The sequence below is a fragment of the Podarcis filfolensis genome (assembly GCF_964270895.1).
Source record: "Podarcis filfolensis genome assembly, chromosome: 2".
NCBI classification, from domain to species: Eukaryota; Metazoa; Chordata; class Lepidosauria; order Squamata; family Lacertidae; genus Podarcis; species Podarcis filfolensis.
In genome coordinates this window covers 121018943-121041002 of record NC_139605.1, presented here as the reverse complement: position 1 = coordinate 121041002, position 22060 = coordinate 121018943, and the positions used below count along the sequence as shown (strand labels likewise).

The following is a 22060-nucleotide window of genomic DNA, read 5'->3' as shown; positions in this document are numbered from 1 at the left end:
TGAGCCTGAAATAACTCACACATTTGTGAGAATAGTTAAAATTGTACCCTCTTATGTTACAATGTCATCTGAAGTTATTTCTAAAAGTTTTTTTGATTATTTAATAAAAACAAAATACATCTCAGAGCCCTTGTTCATTTTATGGTGTAAAACACTTCTGCAATGATTTGGTCATTTTTGGTGTTGTTTTTGTTTTTTGTTTCTCAAAGGCCATAGCTCTCATTTATTGCCTCGGTCATCAAACTGACGATTTTGCCAACAAGAGACCCTCCTTTTCTGTGGCACTTAAGATCATTTTAATATTATGATACCAAAATAAGCCCAATCGGTTGAAAAATAAGCAAAACAGGAGGGTTTTTCTACACTGATGCAGAAATTACATTAGGCTAAATTTTCAAAAAATTCTCTTGCACCCAATTTTGGACCAAAAAATCTTAAAATATTATTTTGAGCTTATCTCATAGGTATCTACACATAAACTTGAAGAAAATCTGAGTTGTGAGAGCACATGGGACCAGGTGATTTGGCGTGGAATGGCCCTAATAGCTCTTGTACAATGACACAGCAGAGAAAAGGCACTTCAGCTGAGCCTACCTGGGCCTCCAGAGACAAAGCTGGATCCAGAAGTCATGCCTTTATCAAAGGCAGATCTGGGGGGGGGGGTGACCAGTGTGTTCACACCAGGCATGGAGCTTCTGGGCATCACAACTATGAGATCCAATGGAAGGCGAGAGGCAGGTGGCACAGGGTGCTACGAAAATTTGAGACACCAAGGTCCACCTCTGCTTTTATAGAATATGAGCAGCTGAGGGCCCAGTCAAGATTGTGAATCAAGATGGCTTCATATAGAAGTAACACAATACAGAGCATTTTTGTGAACCACAAAATGCCGCCTCCGTGCCACCGCCAGGGAAGATCTACATCTGGAATGAGGGGGTGAGTGAAGATCTACATTGGAAATGGGGGGGGGGTCAAACAGTTGGAATCAAAGACTATTGCAGGGTGTGGGGAAGGGGCTTGCTCTGAATCACCCTGGGCAGGTGCAGAGAGCAGGAGACCCCAAAGGGCAGCCCCCGCCATTTCTTCCTTAGGGGTGGAAGGAGACTGGCAGCACCTCCTATTTGTCAAGAGACTGCTGTAGAAGTGACATTGGCGGATGAGTTGCCAAGGAGGTGGCACATCTGGCCTCCAAGGAGCGCACCACAGCCGTCGCTGCCATCAAAGCAGCAGCAGTGGGTGACGCATTTCTTGGAGGCCAGATCGGCCGCCCCTGTGGATCCTGCCACTCAAGGCAGTTGCCTCACTTTGCCTCATGGGTGGGCCGGCCCTGACACAATATTCAAATCAAACCAATTACATTCATAATCAAAAACATGTTTTAACTGGTAGAAAAATGGGCAGATTTGATCAGAATGGCGAAACTCTATACAACATTACTTGTCCTGTTTTTGTGCATGGAGATCCCTGTTCTCAGGATCCAGTTTAACCTTTTGGGGGCCAAATGCTGCATTGGCATATGGCCAATCCTATGGGGGCCAAAGTGCAAAAATGGGCATGAACATTTAAAAAAGAAATTTAATGACACCTTTGGGGGTCTTGGCATCACAGCAGGGAATTGTGGCAGCCAGTGTAGGAGGGGATCATGGCAAGAGAGGATCATGATGCACAGAGGAGCTGAGGAACCTGTGGCACTTGTTGAACTCCAGCCCCACCGGCATGGGTTTTCTGCAAGAAAGCGGCGGGAAATGTAGAAGTGTGGAGAGCTGGGAGACTAATTGTTATTCCCAACACTGCCACTGGGTGGCAATAGAGTTGCAGTACATTGCTTCTTTAGAGCCTGTGCAAATTATCAATCGGTATCAAAACAGCAGAAAATCAGAAGAAGGGTCTAGATTATATTTTTAAAAGTAGAAGCACTATAGCAGGGGAACTGCCAATGCCCAAACTGCTATGAATCTCATATAGACACTAGCAGGCAGTTATGCCAGAGACTAGAAAAGTCTGTCTGCCATATAGGGATGAGCACTAGAACAGGGTTTGTTTTTGTTAAACTGCTAAGCAGATTTTAATTGGTGTCTAAAACTAAAGGGATTGATCTGCAGTCATAAAGAAGTACAGGCTATTGGCTCCTTGTGAATTTGCCAGTGGAAACACAGTCTAATTCATAGCTGTACATAGGGTGTGTTTCCGTGACCTCATCACACGAGTGATGCTGCAATGGGCACACAATTCATCATTCTGAGAATCTCAGCTTGGTGTTCGAAAGCTTGAAACCTTCCTCAAGAAGAACAGAAGAAGAATCTACAAGGGCAGACACATTTATGAAGAAATCAGAATTCTGCTTTTCTTGATGTAGAATTTGAGTTACCTGGGTGTAGAATGTTGATTATTTGCGGGGGGGGGGGGCCACTAGGTGGCGCATCGGAAGATGGCTGACAATAACATCTCTCCGACCCACACGAGGTAATTTGGAGGCTATGATGGGGGTAATTAGCCTCCTTAACCCCCCCAGGATGGTGGGGGGGACGGCCCTTGCCTGCTGTGCCCTATACCACCCCCGAATTTGTGGGGGTGGGGGCACTAGGCACAAAGCCCTCCTGTGGGATTTCGGCACTCCTGGACGCCGTCCCTGATTCGCGCCGCTAGTTGCAAGCATCTTCAAAAGAAACAATTTGGACGAGATAAATTGCACATGCTTCAAGGAAAAAGGGGAGTAAAGACTGCTGACAGAAGAGATCTCTGATAATAAGACAAGAATAAAATATGAGAAGATACGTCAAGATACGGTATGACTTGAGGGGGGAGGGGAAAAAACAACAACCTGCCCTTCATTATGTGATTTAACAAGAATCCCCTCCCCAAATGAGTCAGGAACTAAGGACTTAAGCTGTGGATTTAAGGCTGTGTGGAGATAAACTTTCGAACCAAAGCAATGTTTCAAGACGAAGCTGGAAAGCTAAGAGTTTTGGAATGACGCAGTTAAAAATGCCGTTGCCATTTTGGGAGGCATTGTTGGAGCTCTTGGGTCTGGGAGGAGAAAGAGAGAAATAGAGTTGTTTACATACGTCTCGGTGGGACTCAAGAGCGAAAAATGCCAAATTTATGATGGAAAGAGCGATGTTATCTACGAAGGAGATATATGGAAACCATCTGGACTTAGTGGAGGAACGGGAAATCCACACAGGATTATTATTTTGCTTATCAGCTTAAGGAGACTAACAGAAGAGATCGTAAAGGAAAAATAGAAATTATATAAACAAGATATGATGTGGAAACACCAAGATAAGACTGAATAGAATTATGAATTTTGTTTGGACTGATTGGGACTGATTTGGACATTAACGCAGTAATAAGAAGATGATCTGAATCCCCCTTTGGATCTTGAAGTATGGGTTCCCCCAACAAAATTTAAAAATTTGGCTTTGTAATTTGGAATCTATGTGATGTGATTTAATTTGATGTGATTGGCCAGTTAATAAAAATTATTAAAAAAAAAATAGAATGTTGATTATTTGCTTAGGGGAACAAAGTATATGAATTTCTCCATGTTGACAGGAGCTAACCATTTGCCGTCTCACACAGAGCCCCTTTCCTTTGTTCCTCTTAATGTCTCGTCACCCAGGCTATCACCTCACCAGGAAGTTAGCCTGGCTATTCTAAGAATTAAAAGTCTTGGTTAAATTTTAACACTTGCTGGATCCAGGGATTAGAAGAGTCTTGGCATACAATTTAACACCCCAAACTCATAACAATATATAAATAAATTTAAAACATAATCAGGATAAAACCATTCAATCATTGGTGCTGTTCAAGTGTCTGGGAAAACAAAAATGATTTTGGTGCCAAAAAGATGGCAAAATTGCCATCAGGCAGGCCTCCCTGGGGAGAGCATCCCATAGATGGAGAGCTACCACAGCAAAGGCCCTTTCTCTCGTTGCCACTTTGCAGACGTCCCTTGGAGATGGCACCTGAAGAAAAAACTCAGATGGTGATCTCAGAGTCCAAAGACGCTCATATGGGAAAATGTGGTCCTTTAGACATAATCTGGTTCAATCAAATTTGTTAAAAGCCTACTCTTGCATTTCCATGTCTTTTCCAGTTTGGCTATCTCAGTTTTCAGTTTTAAAAACATACACAACAAAACCATTTCTCACCTTTAAGACTGCAAAGATAGCATTGAGACTATGAAGGGCAATTCCTAAAGGGCATTTGCAGACTCGTAGGCTTATCCAGAATACAGTGGTACCTCAGGTTAAGAACTTAATTTGTTCTGGAGGTCCGTTCTTAACCTAAAATTGTTCTTAACCTGAGGTACCACTTTAGCTAATGGGGCCTCCCACCGCCGCACCGCCGCCGCTGTGCAATTTCTGTTCTCATCCTGAAGCAAAGTTCTTAACCCGAGGTACTATTTCTGGGTTAGCGGAGTCTGTAACCTGAAGCGTCTGTAACCCGAGGTACCACTGTATACATATGTATTCACGCACAAATGCTATGATTGATGTTGCACAGGTAAAGCCAGTCACGCCTTTCTGCTTCTCATTAGTGTGTGAGTTGGACTGGGTGCAAAGTTTGTTTTCTGGGAAATGCTCCATTGATCAGCAGCTTATGCAATGTGTACCATGACTCTCAAAATACTGTACTGACCTCTGGCCTAGATTCCCTTAGATGCTTTTTGGAATAGGGGATGGAGCTTTGGGAAGCCCTGCACAAAACACAACACGGTTTGGGGACACCAAACGCTGTTTGTCTGGGGTTGTAGATTCCACAATGCTCCCTCAAAGCCAGAGACATGTGTTTACTTCGTGACTGCAAACATACCAAACACCCAGAAGGCTTGCTTTGAGTGATATCCAGACATTGCATGCATCACTCTGATTTCTGAGAATCCCCAAACTGTTGTGCGCGTTTTAAACCCACCAAACAAGTTCCTAGGCCCCACAGTTCCAGGGGAAAGGTTGAAAGGGTGAAGATAGTGGGTACTTTCTGAAAACATAGGTGCTGAAGCTCGTTGGCAAAAAAATAATAATCATGCTCTCCAACCTAGAAGCTCATTCTTTGAGTTCCTGTTGTGTGGAGGCTGGCTGTGGCAACTTACTGGTGAACAAAGACAAGGCAAAACTAGGCTTCATTTCACCCAGGTCAAATATTCAGTTTCGCATACGTATATACGGGCTAGCACATTTGTTTTTAAAGGGCATAAAAAGTAGGGAATATATTATTTGAATACAGAGTTGTATTTTTTATTTAATGTTTTAATTGACTCCTTGCCTTTTCTTTCAGCCCCTTCCTCTGCGGAAGACAGGCAGGGTAATATGTACTGAGCGGTCACCCATAGAAAAGCAGTAAAGAGCAACTTGCCAACTTGCCAAGTTCCTCTGAGCCCCTGAAGTGACTTTTATGGTTGAGCTGGAGACCAAGTGGCCTGACGCAGGATCAGGCAGTTTCATGGGTGGGTGGGTGTTTTCCTCCTTCACATATTGCTAAGCAAAGGCAGCCCCACTTCTCCCCACAGCTAAGAGGTCCACATGTCAAGCAGTTCCTGACTTGGCTCTCCTTGGAGCCAAGATACAAATATAATAATAATTATGGAAACTGTGAGAATGATCAGGCATATATCAGACTGTAAGTCCTATTGAATGCAGTGGGACTTACTTCTGAGTAAAAATGCTTATATGGTAATTGCAGTATAAGACTGCACAGTCTTTACCCAGTTAAGGAGGTCTGATCTCTCCACCATTTTTAATTGTTTTCTGAGATGTGGAGGGGAGGAAAAAGGAAGAGAAGAAGATAAAGGATATTCTATTATCCCCTTCCTTCGATTTAACAGCAAAGCAACCAACTAGCAGCAACAAAACATGCACGTTTTCAGCTTTGCTTGGAAGTCCGCCTTCTCCCGTCTCCAGGATTTCCCTCTCCCTGCAAATGAGACCGGGACCTGATGACCGCCTGCAGCACCAGTAACTTACATAGTTGCAAAGCCCAACAGGGGACCCCATCATCAGCTTCATTGGGGAAAGAGGAAGGAGGAGGATCACTCACTTTTAGGAACAGAGAAGGCTGGGTATGCAAGCAAACTCCCTTCTTTTTTTCTCTTCATGCCACACCCACTCACACACAAAATCACAGGATCTCAAACTTGTAGGTTTGGAAGGATCCACGAGGGTCATCTAGTCCAAACCCCAGCAATGCAGAATTTTTTCACCTAACGTGGGGCTTTAACTCGTGACCCTGAGATTAAGAGTCTTATACTCTACTGACTGGTCTGTAAAAGGATTAGACAAATTCATGGAACGTTATCCATGGCTGGTAGCCACCATGGCAATGTTCTTCCACAACAGTTGGAAGCAATATTCCTCTGACTAACAGCTGCTGGGATTTGCGTTCACATCCTGCTTGCAGCCTTCTCGTGAGCATCTGGTTAGTCATTGAGCCTAGGATGCTGGATTAGATAGGACTGATCCAGCAAGGAGGGCTCTTTTACGTTTTTAAGACGTTAAAAATTGCAACAGGACTTAGAGGAGATGGTTTCTAAAACCTGCTTAAAACTCCTCTTTCTACCCAGGCATTTTCAGAACATTGATATCAGCTGTGTGCAAACATGCCTCTGTTCCTTGCGTAATTTTGCTGGATTCATTTTGATTTTATGCAACACTGCTCAGTGAATTATTTTAATATGAAAGTCTCTATAAACATCCTAAATAAGTAATTAAATGTTGGATCCAAGCCATTTGATAGTTTCAACTAGTAAGCAGCTTTCATCCTTACAAAAATAATGGACTCATCCACTTCTATTACTGGAGAAGTACAGAAAACTCTAATACCAAATTAAGAATGGGCATACAGTTCAACATTTAGTTGAAAACATAAATTTTATTCCTAAAATTTGCCACACTGAAGTTCCAGAAGAAAGTAACCACTGTTAACATTGTACTTGTAAAGGATAGCATGTTTGTAGTACATGTTTATCTACATGAAAGTAGAGTTGCCACCTTTGGTCAGGCAAAATATGGGTCATTGGGGGGGGGCTAAAAATTACTTTACCTGGTGCAGAATGAAATTACTTCAAAGCAATCCATTACAATGGGTTGTTTCCGATGCTGGTCATACTCATAGAATCCTAGAGTTGGAAGAGACCACAAGGGCCATCGAGTCCAACCCCCTGCCAAGCAGGAAACACCATCAGAGCACTCCTGACATATGGTTGTCAAGCCTCTGCTTAAAGACCTCCAAAGAAGGAGACTCCACCACACTCCTTGGCAACAAGTTCCACTGTCGAACAGCTCTTACTCTCAGGAAGTTCTTCCTAATGTTTAGGTGGAATCTTCTTTCTTGTAGTTTGGATCCATTGCTCCGTGTGCGCTTCTCTGGAGCAGCAGAAAACAACCAGAGTAGGAGACACTGGCGGAGGAAGAGGAGTGCGGAGGAAGAGGAGTGCGGGGGGAGCACACCGCCCCCCAGCAGCATGCCATCACGGCTGCCCCCCACCCACGCTGGGCACCCCGCCCCTGCAGGCAGCACACCCCACCCCCAGGATGGGCACCAGCCCCCGCCCCAGCCTGCTCTCCGCCCCCGCCCCCCCCGGTGCCGGAGCATGAAGCTCCGCCACTGGTAGGAGACCCAATGAAATTTATGGATCTAAGTTAGCAATGCACATTAATTTCAGTGACTCACATACTCCCGATCTTCTGCCTGTCAGAATGGTAAATGTAGAAACAGCCAAAGAGGTTGTCACAGTCCAGCCTACGGGCGATCGAAGTCCCGGCTGAGGTTGTCAGGACCGGGGGCAAGATGGCAGGGTGGGAGCAGGAACCGGAGGCCAGAAGCCAGGAGTCAGGAAGCCAAGAGTCTGAGGATCAGAGAGCTGGGAATCAAGAAGTCAGGGGTCCAAGAAGCAAGGAGTCAAGGAGCCAAAGGCAGGAAGCCTGTTGCTGTGGCAAAGAGCCGAAGGGAAATGCTGACCTTATATCCCTTCCCGGCTCTTGCCACCAGGTACAGTGAGTTACCAAGCGGCCTCACCTGTGCAGCCGTGCCTTGCCTCTCCAGAACAAACTTAGGAAGGCCCCAGTCTTGCTAAGCCCTACTGGTCACAGGGCCTGGCTCCTGCACGCACTCCTGACAGAGGTGGAGATAACAACAAATTCTGTTTCTCTTCCTGATGCCTCCAACATCCCTTTCCATATAGCTGCTAATGCCAATTCTCTGACTCACACACCCCATAGTCAGACAAGTTCACCAACCACTGTTACATCTGATCTTGTCACATATTTAAGGTGTTTTAAAAAGAATTCATATGTTATCCATAGGCATTCATGGAATCATAGAATTGTAGAGTTGGAAGGGTCCCTGAGGGTCATTTAGTCCAGCCCCCTGTAATGTAGGAATTTTAACTAAAGCGTCATTTAAAGCACTCTTACACCACTTTAACAGTCCCCCAAAGAATCCTAGCTTGTTTGGATACCCCCTATTCCTCTCCCAGAGATATGATCTCCAGAGTCCTCTGGAAAGTATTGGTTGCTATGCCACTGTTCTCAGGCAGTGGGTCAATCCATTCCTGCCTATTTAAACAGACAGGAACGGCTTCCCTGAGCAGGTCACCATTTGGAGTTTTAGCATTTGCCTAGAAGTCACTAAGTTCTGGCGATTCTGCCAGGCTCTGCTTCCTCTCCCTGCATTTGTAATATAAAGGGTAGCAAGGTTGGTCTGCAATACAAGAGTATAAGAAGTGCTGGAAAAATGCTGATTTATTTTTTTTTAGCCCAACCAGTTCTAACAGTTGTAGGTGACATGTGGCATCTTAAAATATGCATTTAGTTCTGTGTGTGAGAAGGGGGAAAGAGCATCTTCAAAAACAACTAATTGGCAAGATTAATAGAGGACAACTGGTCAGTGATCACACCACAGTGGGTGCTTCTGGGACAAAACGCTAATAATAAAAAGGTCAAGGTAAAGGGACCACTGACCATTAGGTCCAGTCGCGGATGACTCTGGGATTGCGGCGCTCATCTTGCTCTATAGGCTGAGGGAGCCGGCATTTGTCCGCAGACAGCTTCTGGGTCATGTAGCCAGCATGACTAAGCCGCTTCTGGTGAACCAGAGCAGCGCACGGAAACGCCGTTTACCTTCCCGCTAGAGTGGTTCCTATTTATCTACTTGCACTTTGAGGTGCTTTCGAACTGCTAGGTTGGCAGGAGCAGGGACCGAGCAATGGGAGCTCACCCCGTCGCGGGGATTCGAACCGCTGACCTTCTGATCGGCAAGCCCTAGTGAAATATACTCAGAGTTGCAAAGTGATTTCATGCTCCTTATTCAGCTCATAGTGGTGAGGAGGAATGAATGAAAGTCCCCTCAAAGTATCTGCTTTATATACATTATTTACACAATGGGCTGCACATGATTGGCTAATTCCAGAATTCTACTGTAAGCCAATCAGGTTGTGGATTCACTTCTATGTGGAGCATGATTGGGTGGTTCCTGCCAACCAATCATACTGCTGCATTGTTCTAGGACCAATCAGACTGCTGCATTCTGAATCCTATTGTTCTAGGACCAATCAGACTGCTGCCTTTTGGATCCTATTGTTCTAGGACCAATCAGACTGCTGCAGTTTGGATCCTATTCAACTCAGTACATAACACCAAGGCTCTGTGGTTTAACCCACAGCACCACCCGCATCCCAATAAAAAGGTAGTGGATCAAAATAAAGAAAGCCCCCTCCCCCAAATGGCTGGCCACATGCTAAACAGGCCCCGCCCTGAACTGCAGGTACGCGCTGCCTCCCTGCCTCTGTCAGCCCAACTATTGGCTAGCCTGGAACGTCAATTGGCCAGCTTTGGAGGGGAGGGAGGGCTCACTGTCTAAGCAGCTAGCAGTCACGTTGCACACGAGATAAGCAAGTTTGGGTGAGTGCACAAAGGCCAATATTTACTTTTTATGACTTCAAAAATGGGCCAAATCGGGGGCCAAACGGGACAGAGGAGTCTGTGCCCCCCAAATAGTACTGTCCTGTATTTTAAGGGACAGAGTACAATGCGACTTACTCCAGGGTAACCATCTACATGATATGGGATGGATGCCTGAGCAAGATGACTTTCGACTCATGGCGGAGGGAGCAACGCTGTTCCCCGTCCTCTAAGCGCCCCAGTTGCACAAAGGGACTGGGATAAGGGGCACGGCGGGACCTTCACCCACCGCGGATCGGGGAGGCACCCGAAGCTGCGCAGGAGCCGAGGCCGCGCCCTGACACCAGGCGGGGGCCCCAGGCCCACCAGAGACAGCAAACTCGCCTTCGCTAGGCAGCCAAAGGGGCTCTCGAGGACAGGAGGGGCCTGGAGGCCGCCGGCGCCACTCCCGCTGCTCCTGGCCCAAGCCCAGCTCCCAACCAGAGCCTCACCTGGCAATGCCGTGTGAATCCCGCTCTGCCCCAGGTGCTCACATGGCTGGCAGGCAGGCAGGCGAGGAGCCCCAAGGGCGCCCTTGGGAGGCTTCACCCGGAACAAAAGTCCCCCCCGCCCCCCGTAGCTCTGGCTCTGACAATGAGGTCTGATACTTCCAAAATTTGTGTTCCTTGGAAACAGGAAGTTCATATAGCCCTCATAGCCAATCAGGAGAGAAAGATGAGGGCCCCATAAAGGGATTCCCAAAGACAACTGAATGGTTTGGAGGAGATTCTGTTTTCCAGGCTTCCCGGGACAGCAGACGCTTCTGGTCCCTTGAGTCGGCTTGCCTGCTCTCCATTGAACTGTACACAGCCGAGGGGCCTCCACTTCCTTTGCTATTTTATGGGGTAGATTGATAGGAAGGTTTCCAGGTCTAAGGCTTAGAATAAAAGGCATTAGGAAATCCCATTTTGCAGTCCTCCAAATGGCAACTTTAAGAGGTACAGGACAAGGCAGTGTGCAGGACAAAATAGGCCTATGGCCTGCTGCAAATTTCACAGGCTGGAAGTGTCAATGGGGACTTTCCCCCTAAGGCTCCTTCTTGGTACCAATTATGCTCAGGACCGCAATACCGCAAGGACCGCCTGTTCTCATAGGAAGCGGCCCAGATCCTGTGATCATCCTCAGAGACCCTTCTTTGTGTGCCTCCTCTGCAATAGGTCCATATGTGGCCTTTTCTGTGGTGACACCTCGCTTGTGAAATGCTCTACACACACACACACAACGCTTGAGTATAATTTATTTGGATACAACCCATGGCCTCAAATTATTTCTGCTCTAAGGGTATTCCATCACTCTAATTCATTTGCCTCCCAGACTTTGGCTACTGTCCTAGCCAAGGGTCCACATAACCAGACACTTTCAGAGTCAGGATGTAGAACGTGATGAATAACAAGCTTGTCCCAGCGCAATAGTTCTTCCGTGCACAGTAGCTGGTGTCTCTGAGCAGGTGTAGGCACCGTAGGCCGTGTGCCTTGGCATCATGCCAGGGTCAGTTGCTAACTATTTACATTCCTGGCCTATTCTGGGAGCTGAGTTGCCAGCAAACTTAGTGTGCTGTGAACTTCGGCCCTGGCCCTGCGGTTGCATCATGTTGCACCAGTGTTTTTTTCCCAGACAGCCATGTTTACACGTTGCCTCTTTCTCTAGCCAAAACCAACTATCCCAAGAACTTTAATCCCATTGTGCCCCTCTACCCTACAGCCAGATACTTGAATGTCAGCAGAACTGCTCCCTGTCAAGGCCAGTTGTGGAAGCTGTTCAACTGGTAGACTCAACGTCTCAGGTCTTGGGTTCAAATTCCTATACAACAGAAGCAGCAAGGAAGGGGATCAGGAACAGGAGGGGGGAAAGCAGACCCGGGCACTACTTCCAAACCAGCTGAGGGCGAGCGGGATGTCTCCGCCCCGCTCCCAGTCCCACCACTCTGTGCTCCCTGAGAGTGTTGCCTGCCTAATCCGTCAAGATGACCAACAGCAAGGGGAAGAGGAGGCGGACACATTACATGTCCTCAAGACCATTTTGCAAACATGGTGTTGTCCCTCTTGCCACCTACATGTGCATCTGCAAAGGTGGTTTTGTTGACATAAAGGGCATGGGCACAATTCAGAAAGGCATGCCCCACAAATGTTACCATGGCAAGACTGGAAGGATGTACAACATTACCCAGCATGATTGTACTGTGGGCATTATTGTGAGCAAGAAGGTTAAGGGCAAGATTCTTGCCCAGAGAATTAATGTGCACATTGAGTATATCAAGCACTCTAAGAGCAGAGACAGCTTCTTGCAGTGGGTGAAAGACTATGAAAGAAATGGGGGAAAGGAAAGGAAAAGGGAATTTGGTTTGAATTAAAACACCAGCCTGCTCCTCCAAGAGAAGCCCACTTTCTGAGAAAGAATGGCAAGGAGCCAGAGCTTCTGGAACTCATTTCATATGAGTTTATGACGTATATGAACAAAATGAAATATCATGTTGACTACCTAAAAAACAAAACAAAAACAGAAGCAGCAAGAAGGCAGAAGTAGTTACCTGATAAAAGGGAGGGGATACCTTGTTTTGGTGGCTGGTTCTGCTCTGATCAATAGCATACAGTGAGGCTGAACGTTATACCCAAGTTTGTATAATAGTCTCTGTGTTAAAAAAAGTTGCACAAAGGAAAGCTGAATTCTGTACTCCACATTAATTTATTGTTCTTCTAGTAATCTCTCAGAAGGGCAACAGGAAAGCACTGAAGCCCCCTGGAAATCCCCTCTTATCCAGCTTCTGTAATTTCACCAGGATTTCCTATATCTTCACAGCAATGGTCTAGGAACTTGTGCTTTTTGTTGTTTCTGGGTCATTCCATGTCAAGTGATCCGACTTTTTTACCTCATGTCATCCAATTTTCTTAATATTTTGTACTCTTGTTGAATGAGGAAAACTAAGTTTAAATCTAGAATTTTAGCATTTTATCTCATCCCATTTCTGAGTTATGAGGGCTTGAAATTTCAAAAAAGTGTCAATTTTGGCCTTGTCTGACTACACAAAAACCTTAAAAGCTCAGTCCAGCATTGAGATACATCAAAACTAAAAACACCAATCTCTTCAGAACTTCATGGGTTTTAATGTCACAAGATGGAGCTGCTTTAAAATTTAAATTTAACTCACTGCAAGAAGACCCGTTTTTCCTAAATAGAACCTAATAAGGCATACATGTATGTACAAAATACTTTTTTTCAATGTGATCTCATTGAGATCGCAATATGAAATTTTCCAGGTAGATCTTAGAAATATTAAATAATCAATATTTTTTTAAAAAAAATTAATCATTTTTTTTTAAAAATCACTTTTTAAATTTTGTAACTTAAAATTTAAATTTAAAGCAAGTCCATATTGATTTTTTGGCTCGGGTGAAGCCTCAAGAGGAGCGTCATTGAGGCTCCCAGGCTATCTGTAAGTGTATGCAAATGTGCATGGGGGGTGGGGTGGGGTGCCAAACCGGGCCCTTGACCCGGGTGAAATAAAGCCTAATTTAACCCCTGCTATTAGCCACATCTCAATCTGCTTCAAGTTCTTAGGAACAGATCACTCTGGAGCCCATCCATACATGGGGCTATGTACACCCATGTCCTCTAAATACGGTATCAGAGGTGGGTTGAGCAGTTTTTGCCAAAGTTGGGAGTCATTTTGGGGGCACTGAACTTGTGGCTTTGTACCCAGTGGTGGTCAGGCCAAAGGATGCCAATCTAAGTCCAGCAATCTCCTCACTGTGGCCACCCAGACTCCCTGTATTGCAAGGTGTATTGCCAGATGATCCTCAGGGGCAATTCTATTATTCTAAGTATGCAAGGATTTGCACTCCCGCTATCCTAACCCAACACACACACACACACACAGAGCGAGTGAGACAGAGAGAGAGATTTAAACTAGGCCGTTCAGTCACCAGAGGTGAATATGCAAGAAAGTGCCTGGTTTTTTGCCTGACAGAACACCTAAGGAGCCAGATCCCTGGTTCAGGTAGCTCAGGACTGTCTTCCTCTGGATTAGCTGCCAGCAGCTCACCAGGGGTTCAGAACAGAGTTTTCCCAAGCCTTACTTGGAAAGGCTGACTGAACTTGTGGCCTTCCACATGTGCTGAACTATGACCTTTCCCATTCAGTACCTTGTATGCTGCATGAAAAAGCCCCCCAGGTGGGTCAATCCTTGGAATATCTAGGTGAGGCTGGGCAGTGGCGTAGCGTGGGGGGTGCAGGGGTGGCTGGCCGCACTGGGCGCAACATCTGGGGGGGGCGCGCTCGCACTCGAGTGCTAAAATCCACGGGTTAGGGGGCGCAAATTACTTGCCTTGCCCCAGGTGCTGACAACCCACGCTACGCCACTGAGGCTGGGAACAACTACTTGCAACCCCTTGGAGAACCATTGCCAGGCAGTTTAGAACTGGGACGAGGAACCCAAGGCTTACAACCTAATACCCACAAGAGACTGAGCCTTTCTGTTGTGGGAAGGGGACTCTGCAATCTTGCAGTTCAGCAGACACTGCCCATTTGGCCTTGACCAGCTATTAGCTGCAGCTTCAAAATGATTTTTCTTACAGGTCAATGGTAGGGAAAAGGTTTCACACCCCTGGTAGAACATTGAGCTAGATGAACAATTGCCTGACTCAGGTTCACATGCTGGTGGCGTGAGGGGGGAGGGTGAGTTCCTCCACCTTTTCCCCCAGATAAAGCCACTGCTAAGAGCTACTGTCTCCATTCCTCTGCCCATGCACATACTTCTTCAACATGACAATGGCCCCGGGGGATGCCAGCATTAAACATGGGAGTGTGATTTATTTCACATGCTTGACTCTCATCCTTGCAATCCCAGCATATCTCAACAAAGAGAGAGAACCCATATCTTGAGCTTCCCAGCCTGGTGCAATCAACTCCCTTTTGACTTCTGCTAATTAACTTAATAGTAATTAAGTTTAATCCATTTTAATGTTGTGTAAGTATTTTGAACCATTTGGATACTGTATAAAAAATAGGGTGTGGGCTATCTAGCCAGGTTCAGTGCTTTTCATTCCCACTGAATTCAAAAGAAGTATTATGAATAATGTTTTCTCCCCTTAGAATTTATGGGGCATAGAATATAAACCATCTTGAGTCTCATTGGAGAAGGTATTGAATCAACTTATTATTTGTAATAATATGTCCCTCCCTTCTTTCCAGATTTAATAAGCCTCACCTTCTGTTGCCAGAATTTGTAGTGATGCCTTTGCAGGCAGTTTAATTCACAAATAGCATTGATACTGATGTTATTTCTGGTGTTGCTGGTGGTGCAACAACAATCTCACCACCGTGGTATGTGATGGGGTTCATTTCCTTGTCACAGTTGTTTCTCCAAGTGATTCTACTCTCTGGGGAAACAGAGCAGCAGGGAGTCCCTGTGTCAGGGCAATAAAGGACCAGGCAATACAGAACCCCAATTACACAGCCAGAGTTAGGTCAATGAAGTAAATTTTCACAGGTTCTTTAGTTTACATTGTATATTCCAGATGCGAAACGTAGCTGCAGAAAAGTGGTTACAGAAGCTGTTAGTACTGACAGCACTGCAATCCAAAGGTTTGTCTCCATCATAGAAGTTAAGATCGCAAGTCCAGCGAGGGACCTTGGTACCTGAGCAAAACTTCGCTGATGTATCAAGGTGATGGAACCCTGAGCAGTGCAAATAATGTGGCACCTCACCTGCCACAGACGTCATGGCCCAGAAAGGGAAACCAGTTGATAATCCCAGACACATTTCCTCACCTTTGTTAATAATCACCAGAGGATTTATCGGCATCAGATAAGGAGTTTGTGGCTTCTGAAAGATGAGAGTTCCAGGAAGCAATCATTTCAGAAGGCTTTTAAGTAATTTATCTGCTTGCTAGCATACTGTGGTGCTGGATAGATGTGATTAGAGGTTCTACCTGTTCTTACCTGTATCTTGGGAGCTTTCTCTGTGCCCACTAACATCTTCTCAAAATTGTTGCTTTAAAGATTAAAGACTCAGAACCAGTGAAGGTGGTGAATGTCCTGTGTGAGTGTCTGGAGGCGGTTGAAGGATGGATGGCAGCTAACAGATTGAGGTTGAATCCTGTCAAGACTGTTTTGGGGGGACGGGGTGAGCAGGTGTGGAGGAATCCCTGGTCCTGAATGGGGTAATTGTGCCCCTGAAGGACCAGGTGCGTAGCCTGGGAGTCATTTTGGATTCACAGCTGTCCATGGAGGCGCAGGTCAATTCTGTGTCCAGGGCAGCTGTCTAACCAGCTCCATCTGGTACGCAGGATGAGACCCTACCTGCTTGCAGACTGTCTCACCAGAGTGATGCATGCTCTAGTTCTCTCCCACTTGGACTACTGCAATGCACATTTTCTCTGGGGTTGTTCCCACATCCCACCCCTATGCTTTGCCATTTTCTCCCGCCTTAAGCCCCTCTTCACTCTGGGGCCATGAAAAGCCCTTCCCAATGCAAACTCCTGCTTTGCTTTACATCATGGCAAATTGTGTTCCCTTTCCTCAGGCACCTGCTTCCACCAAAGGGAGCCTGCAATCCCCTTTTGCTAAGCCCTTCCTCCCCAACTGGAGGAAACCTCCCTGGGGCACTAGGTGAGCCGGCCAATCAGAGAGGCACAAAGGGCAGGGCCAGACTGGCTGAGTGACAAAAACTGAGGCACATAGCTGCCTGACACTCTGGAGCAGCCAGTCAATGAGCTGAGATCTCTTGAGTGATCAACGCCTGCTTCACCTCGGCACCAGCAGCAGATCCACCCACCCCCGAGAAGCAGGGAGAGCAACAGGAAGCAAAGGAGTTGCCAGGGGTTAGCAGTTATCCTCCTTGTACCCAGGGCAGATTGCCATTCCTTTTAGGCTAAGATGCAAGCAGCTGGTCCCAGCACAGGCACGGTTCGTGAGTTCTAGTTACTGTCAGAAGAACTACGTGGCAACAAAACCACCTCCTCTGCTGCATCTTGCTACCTACCACGCTTGGGTTCTTCATGGCTCCCACCTACAGCCCCCAGGGCAGCTGGACTCCTCTGGCCACGCTGGCCCTACTATGGACTTCTTTGGCCTGGATCGAGGGAAAGCCTGCGTGTCCTTCCTGTAAGGTGCCGCCTCTGGAGCCCAGCGCTGAGAAAGCCTTTCTTGTCGAATTAGCCAAGCAGCAGATCCTGCAGAAACTAAACTTGAGCGAGAGGCCCAACATCACCCACCCTGTGCCACGTGGGGCAGTGGCCAATGCCCTGCGCCGCCTGCACCTGGGCAAAGCCCGGATGGACAGACTTGGGCACCTCTCCAGCTGGCAGAACCCCGAGCCTGACGAACAGGGGTACGAGATCATTAGTTTTGCAGAGACAGGTGAGTGCTCATAGCTCTTCCTGGTGCATGGCCCAGGACTTGAATATTATGATGGAGAGAATGTAAGTTGCATGTGCCAACAGCTCCCCCCACCCCCGGCAAATATTTGCTGCATACAAAGTGCTCTTGAGAGCAGAGACTTGTAGTTATTCATTGCACTGTAATTTCTTACCCATGGGAGATCTGGGTAGATTCTGACTGTGCTGGAAAATATCAGCTGCAGGGGGAGAAGGGCAATGTGGGTGGAGGAACTAGTGGTGGTGGTGAGAGTGGACAGGTTGCTAAATTTCTCATTAATCCAGTTTTCTGTGGCATATATCAGGCTGCAGACAGATGTTTTTTTCTGAGTGAGAGAGAGAGAGATGACTGAAGAGGGTATTAGTAGAAGTGGTGTTGCCAGCAGTGTGCATTTCCATGCCATTATCACTTCTTTAAAAACCCGCAAAACTTGTTCCACCAGCAGTTATAATGTGGCAAAAGAAATGAGTCTGTGTGGCACAGACAGTGATGCTGACGCCTCTATCATACTACCTTCTCTCTTAAAGATGACCTCCTGCCACCATCTGCCCTCTCTGCTTAATGTGCAATGTAGAATGGGGTCACCGGAAGTAGCTAGTAAGCAGGATGAAGCTAGTGTAGCATTGCTACCCTTTTTATACCTTTAACAGCTGTGTGACAGGAAAAATATAACAGTGGGGGGAAAGCTTCATCTGTTGGTTTTTGCCTGTTATTTACTATTCTTCCAAATGGTGGCAGTTGGAAGAATATCCCACACCACTGTGTTGCTTTCTTGCTTGATGCCTAATTTAATTAACAACATAAGATGGCCCATCAGCAACCTGTTCTCACATGGGCCAACGAGGTGCCCCTGTCGGAAGCCCACAAGCAAGCAGAACCTGTGTGCAACTGCACTGTCCCCACTTGTGGTTCCCAGCAAATGGGTATTCAGACCCATACACCTCTGGCAGTGAAGGGAGAACACAGCTGTCACACACACCCATTTCTCTGACCCCTTTCTTTCTGTGTGCTCCTGAGAACTTAGGCACCAAGGGTCTTGTGCTGCTTCCTATTCATCTCAGTGAGGTGCACTCAGAAGAATGTCTAGATCAGGGGACTGCAGCTCCCAAAATCTCTGGACCATTGGCCATTCGGTTGTAGTTCGGCAATATCTGGAGGATTGCAGGTTCCCTACTCCCCCCCCCCCCATTGGGCAAGGAGAGATTGGTCATATTGTGGTATTAGTGATAAGCACTCAGAATTTTCATGGATTTATTTAGGTATTTGTACAATTTCTTGCTGTTTCTACTATGGAATGACCTTTGTGACCATTGCATGGCAGAAATCCACCTGGACCTAGTGTTGCAGGCTCAACATCTGTTTGGCTGCAAATAAAAAATATTTACCAGAAAAACCCATCCATGTTTGGCTGGTAGGCCACCCCATGCTGAGTGAGACTAAGCAATCAAGCTTCTTGGCATATTGTTCTAAGGTTGTTGGGTCAAGTGGTTAAAAAAAATATCCCAGGCTATCCCACCAAAAGGGGGCAGTGATGTTGCTCATAAGGAAAGCAGAGGAAATGGCTTTTTATAAGAGAGTTATAGAGGGGGGGGTGGAAGAACAGCTGGTGAGAACCAGTGTGGGGTAGTAGATAGGTTTTCATTTCAGCAGTCTCCTCCTTTTGTTTTTAATTATGTTGTTCTTTTTTTATTTGGGATTGCTTGCCTGCTTCAGCAGAACCTGCCTTCCCACATGTTTTGTACAGGGCTTGACTTTTTTGGCAGCCAATGAACAACAAGAATCTATTAGAAAGACCATTATTGCTTAGTTTAGAGCCATGCTCTAGTAAGAAGAGCACCCTTAGGTGAATCATGTTATTCACCATTAGGGTCAGGCATTATTTCCCCAGGTGTTAAAGACTGTGGAAGGGGAATAGAGTACACACTAGTACACACTGTACACACCAGTCCCAGCCCCTGCATCCCTACCTCTGTTGGTTCTATCAGCATGATCAGCGTTCCCCATCACTAGGAGGATTCTCCATGCTTGAAGCACAACGCACAAAGGTCAGAGGCTGCAGCTGGCCAGGATGGGGATATTGGGGACGCCTTGTGGGGTTCTGCTGCTCCCTCTACATGTTCACAGGTGCACTTACCCTCAGCCTATCTACCTCATGGGGTTCCTCAGAGGCATAATTCAAATGTAGAAAATAAATGTGAAGTGAGGGCAAGGCAACTTTTGAACGTATTTTTGACCCTAATCAAAGGACTCTGGTTCAGGCATGTTGGTAGCTTTTCTGGGGCAGGGCAGGATTAGCATTCCTGATTTTCATCTTGATTGTCTTCCCCTCTACAGAGCCCTCCGGGGTCCTACAGTTCCAGCTGACACATCCGAAAGGCCAAGACATGCACATCCTCCAGGCTGAGCTGTGGCTGTACCTCAAGGCTCACCAAAACATCACCCTGCAGGTCTACCTGGCAGGGCAGCAGCGAGTGGCCCTTGGGGAGCGGCAGCAGCTGGAGAGCAAAGGCAGCAGCTGGCACACCTTCTCCCTCATGCCAGATCTGCAGAGCTTCCTTGAGCGTGAGGAGACGGCACTGCGCCTGGAGCTGCAGTGTGAAGGCTGCCACCCCACCATCGACTCTTTGCTGACTGCTACCGGCAGCTCCCAGCAGCCCTTCTTGATGGTCAAGGCCAAGATACGGGAGCCTGGCCACCGGGTAGCTAAGCGCAGCCTGAGCTGTGACCAGAACTCTGACCTGTGCTGCAGAAAAGACTATTACGTAGACTTTCGGGACATTGGTTGGAATGACTGGATCTTTAAGCCAGAAGGTTATCAGATAAACTATTGCATGGGTGAGTGCCCCATGCACCTGGCTGGCTCACCTGGGGTAGCAGCCTCCTTCCACACAACTGTCTTCAACTTGGTCAAAGCCAACAACATCCAGACTGCTGGCCGGTCTTGCTGCGTCCCCACACAGCGACGGCCCCTTTCTCTGCTCTACTTTGATCCCAATAGCAACCTCATAAAGACAGACATTCCTGACATGGTTGTTGATGCCTGCGGTTGCAGCTAAGAGCAGGATTCTAGCCACAGGGAAAGCTGAGAGGGGCAGAACAGAAGATGTAAGACTTTTCCCACTACTCCTATTCATGGGTGTAGCCGGGATTTTTGTTAGGGGGGCAGGACTTTGTTAGGGGGGCAGAACTGGCATGATTGGTCAGTTAGTTAAGTATTTCTATTGTTTTACTTGATCTAGGGGGGGAAGCTGCCCCCTGCCCTCCCATGTCCCCCAGTCCATACTCCTATTAGACACCCATGTGACAGTCATGATGCTTCCTTCTAAGCTGGGTAGGATGGTGTGTTGGACTCTCTTCATAGAGCAACCTTGGTTTCTGCAGAGAAGAGCAAGTTGCAGGAGGCCTTAACCAATCCTGCCTTCCTCAGGACAAAAGCATTCACAGTAAAGCACATAAATAGTGCTAGGCAGGGCTACCAACAGGACCATTTGGACTTTGGACACTATTGTACTCAGGTTCCACTCTGGAAGTGGCAACTCGATAGCCCCTCTGATCTCTGCTTTTCCCACCACCACCAGACACACACAGCAGATTCACTTGTACCTCTTCCCCAACCCCTAGCTATGGCCCGATGGGATTAGTCCAAATGCCAGCTGGGGGAAAGCCAGCATAACATATCCCCCAGGAATGTAGGTAGTCCACATGCCTACTTGTCTCAGTCCATTCAGTTCATTTTTAATATATGCTATTGATGCATTCAGGATTCCTAAATGCAACTGGAGAGAATTAACCACAGAAAACCCCTTCAGACCTGACCAGTTAGATACAGTGGGATAGAATTTGGGGTTCTTGGCTTTGGGTAGTTTAAGGATTCTCGTGGTTGTGGCTCTCACTTTCATTGTGTTCCCGCCTGTGTCTCTGGCTGGATTAGAAAGTGTTTACTTGGGAAAAGCCTGCAATGAGTGTGCAGAAAAATGGGGGTGCTTAAGAGTCAGAGCCACACATTCAGTCAGTGACAATGATGCCAAAGGTGCCCTTGATACCATTAATACCTTTTTTATTTGTGCATGGATGTTGCACTTATGTTAATGTATCTATCTATATTATTTTATTTTTGAATTACATCAATAAAAATGATGTGTTTTTTTAAAAAAGAATCCAGCATGGTTTGAGAAATGTTTTTCATCCACAAAACTGTCCAGATATGTTTTTTTTTAAAAAATAATAAATTTATTAATGAACTTTTCCTTGATGTGCATCAAACATATAAATGAAGTGCAATACAGTGTTCAAAACACACGCATTAAATATATATATGGAGAGGAAGAAAGGGGAAAGAGAGATGTCTTCCAGCCTTAAAAGGCGACAACAGGGATTGAATTGGGAACTTTTTGCTGCTGAGCAAAAACAAACAAACAAATAACCTCTTAGCAGCAGATGTAGATGTAAAGGTAAAGGTACCCCGTCAGTTAGGTCCAGTCGTGGATGACTCTGGGGTTGCGGCGCTCATCTCGCTCTATATGCCGAGCAGCAGATGTACCAACCACCGTAAGGTTTTAATGTCATTCTGCCAGTAGCCCCCACCCCAGCTAAGAAAGTAAGAAAAGTGCTGCTGGATCGGCTAGAAGGCAATTCTTATCCAGATGCCAGACATCCAGGTGCCTATGGGAAGTCCAAAAGGAGGCAGGGCCTGGGGGCAACAGCTCTCTCCTCACCTGTGAATTCCCACAGTGGGTATTCAAAGGCAT

General features: G+C 46.6%; 1 protein-coding gene and 1 pseudogene across 3 annotated transcripts; both read left to right on the top strand.

The window, feature by feature from the left end:
- Positions 1–916: 916 nt before the first annotated feature.
- On the top strand, positions 917–21466 carry LOC310756115 (inhibin beta E chain-like). 2 transcript variants are annotated; one of them, XM_083599802.1, is made up of 3 exons: positions 917–936; positions 16459–17294; positions 19647–21466. In XM_083599802.1, the coding sequence occupies exons 2-3, from the start codon at positions 16934–16936 to the stop codon at positions 20366–20368; spliced, it is 1083 nt and encodes a 360-aa protein (XP_083455928.1). In that variant the 5' UTR covers positions 917–936; positions 16459–16933; the 3' UTR covers positions 20369–21466. The 2 variants fall into 2 exon arrangements, with proteins under 2 accessions (XP_083455928.1, XP_083455929.1); XM_083599803.1 differs by lacking the exon at positions 917–936 and adding an exon at positions 9879–9899.
- On the top strand, positions 9907–13485 carry LOC310756125 (large ribosomal subunit protein eL21-like; annotated as a pseudogene). Its single transcript, XR_014552297.1, has 2 exons — positions 9907–10424; positions 10457–13485. The product of XR_014552297.1 is annotated as a large ribosomal subunit protein eL21-like (transcript).
- Positions 21467–22060: the final 594 nt, after the last annotated feature.

What these genes read in the sequence shown, in the direction of transcription:
- LOC310756115 (XM_083599802.1), top strand. Translation starts at nt 16,934, where the DNA reads ATGGCTCCCACCTACAGCCCCCAGGGCAGCTGGACTCCTCTGGCCACG. An exon ending in CATTAGTTTTGCAGAGACAG is followed by an intron (nt 17,295 to 19,646) that starts GTGAGTGCTCAT and finishes TCCCCTCTACAG; the next exon opens with AGCCCTCCGGGGTCCTACAG.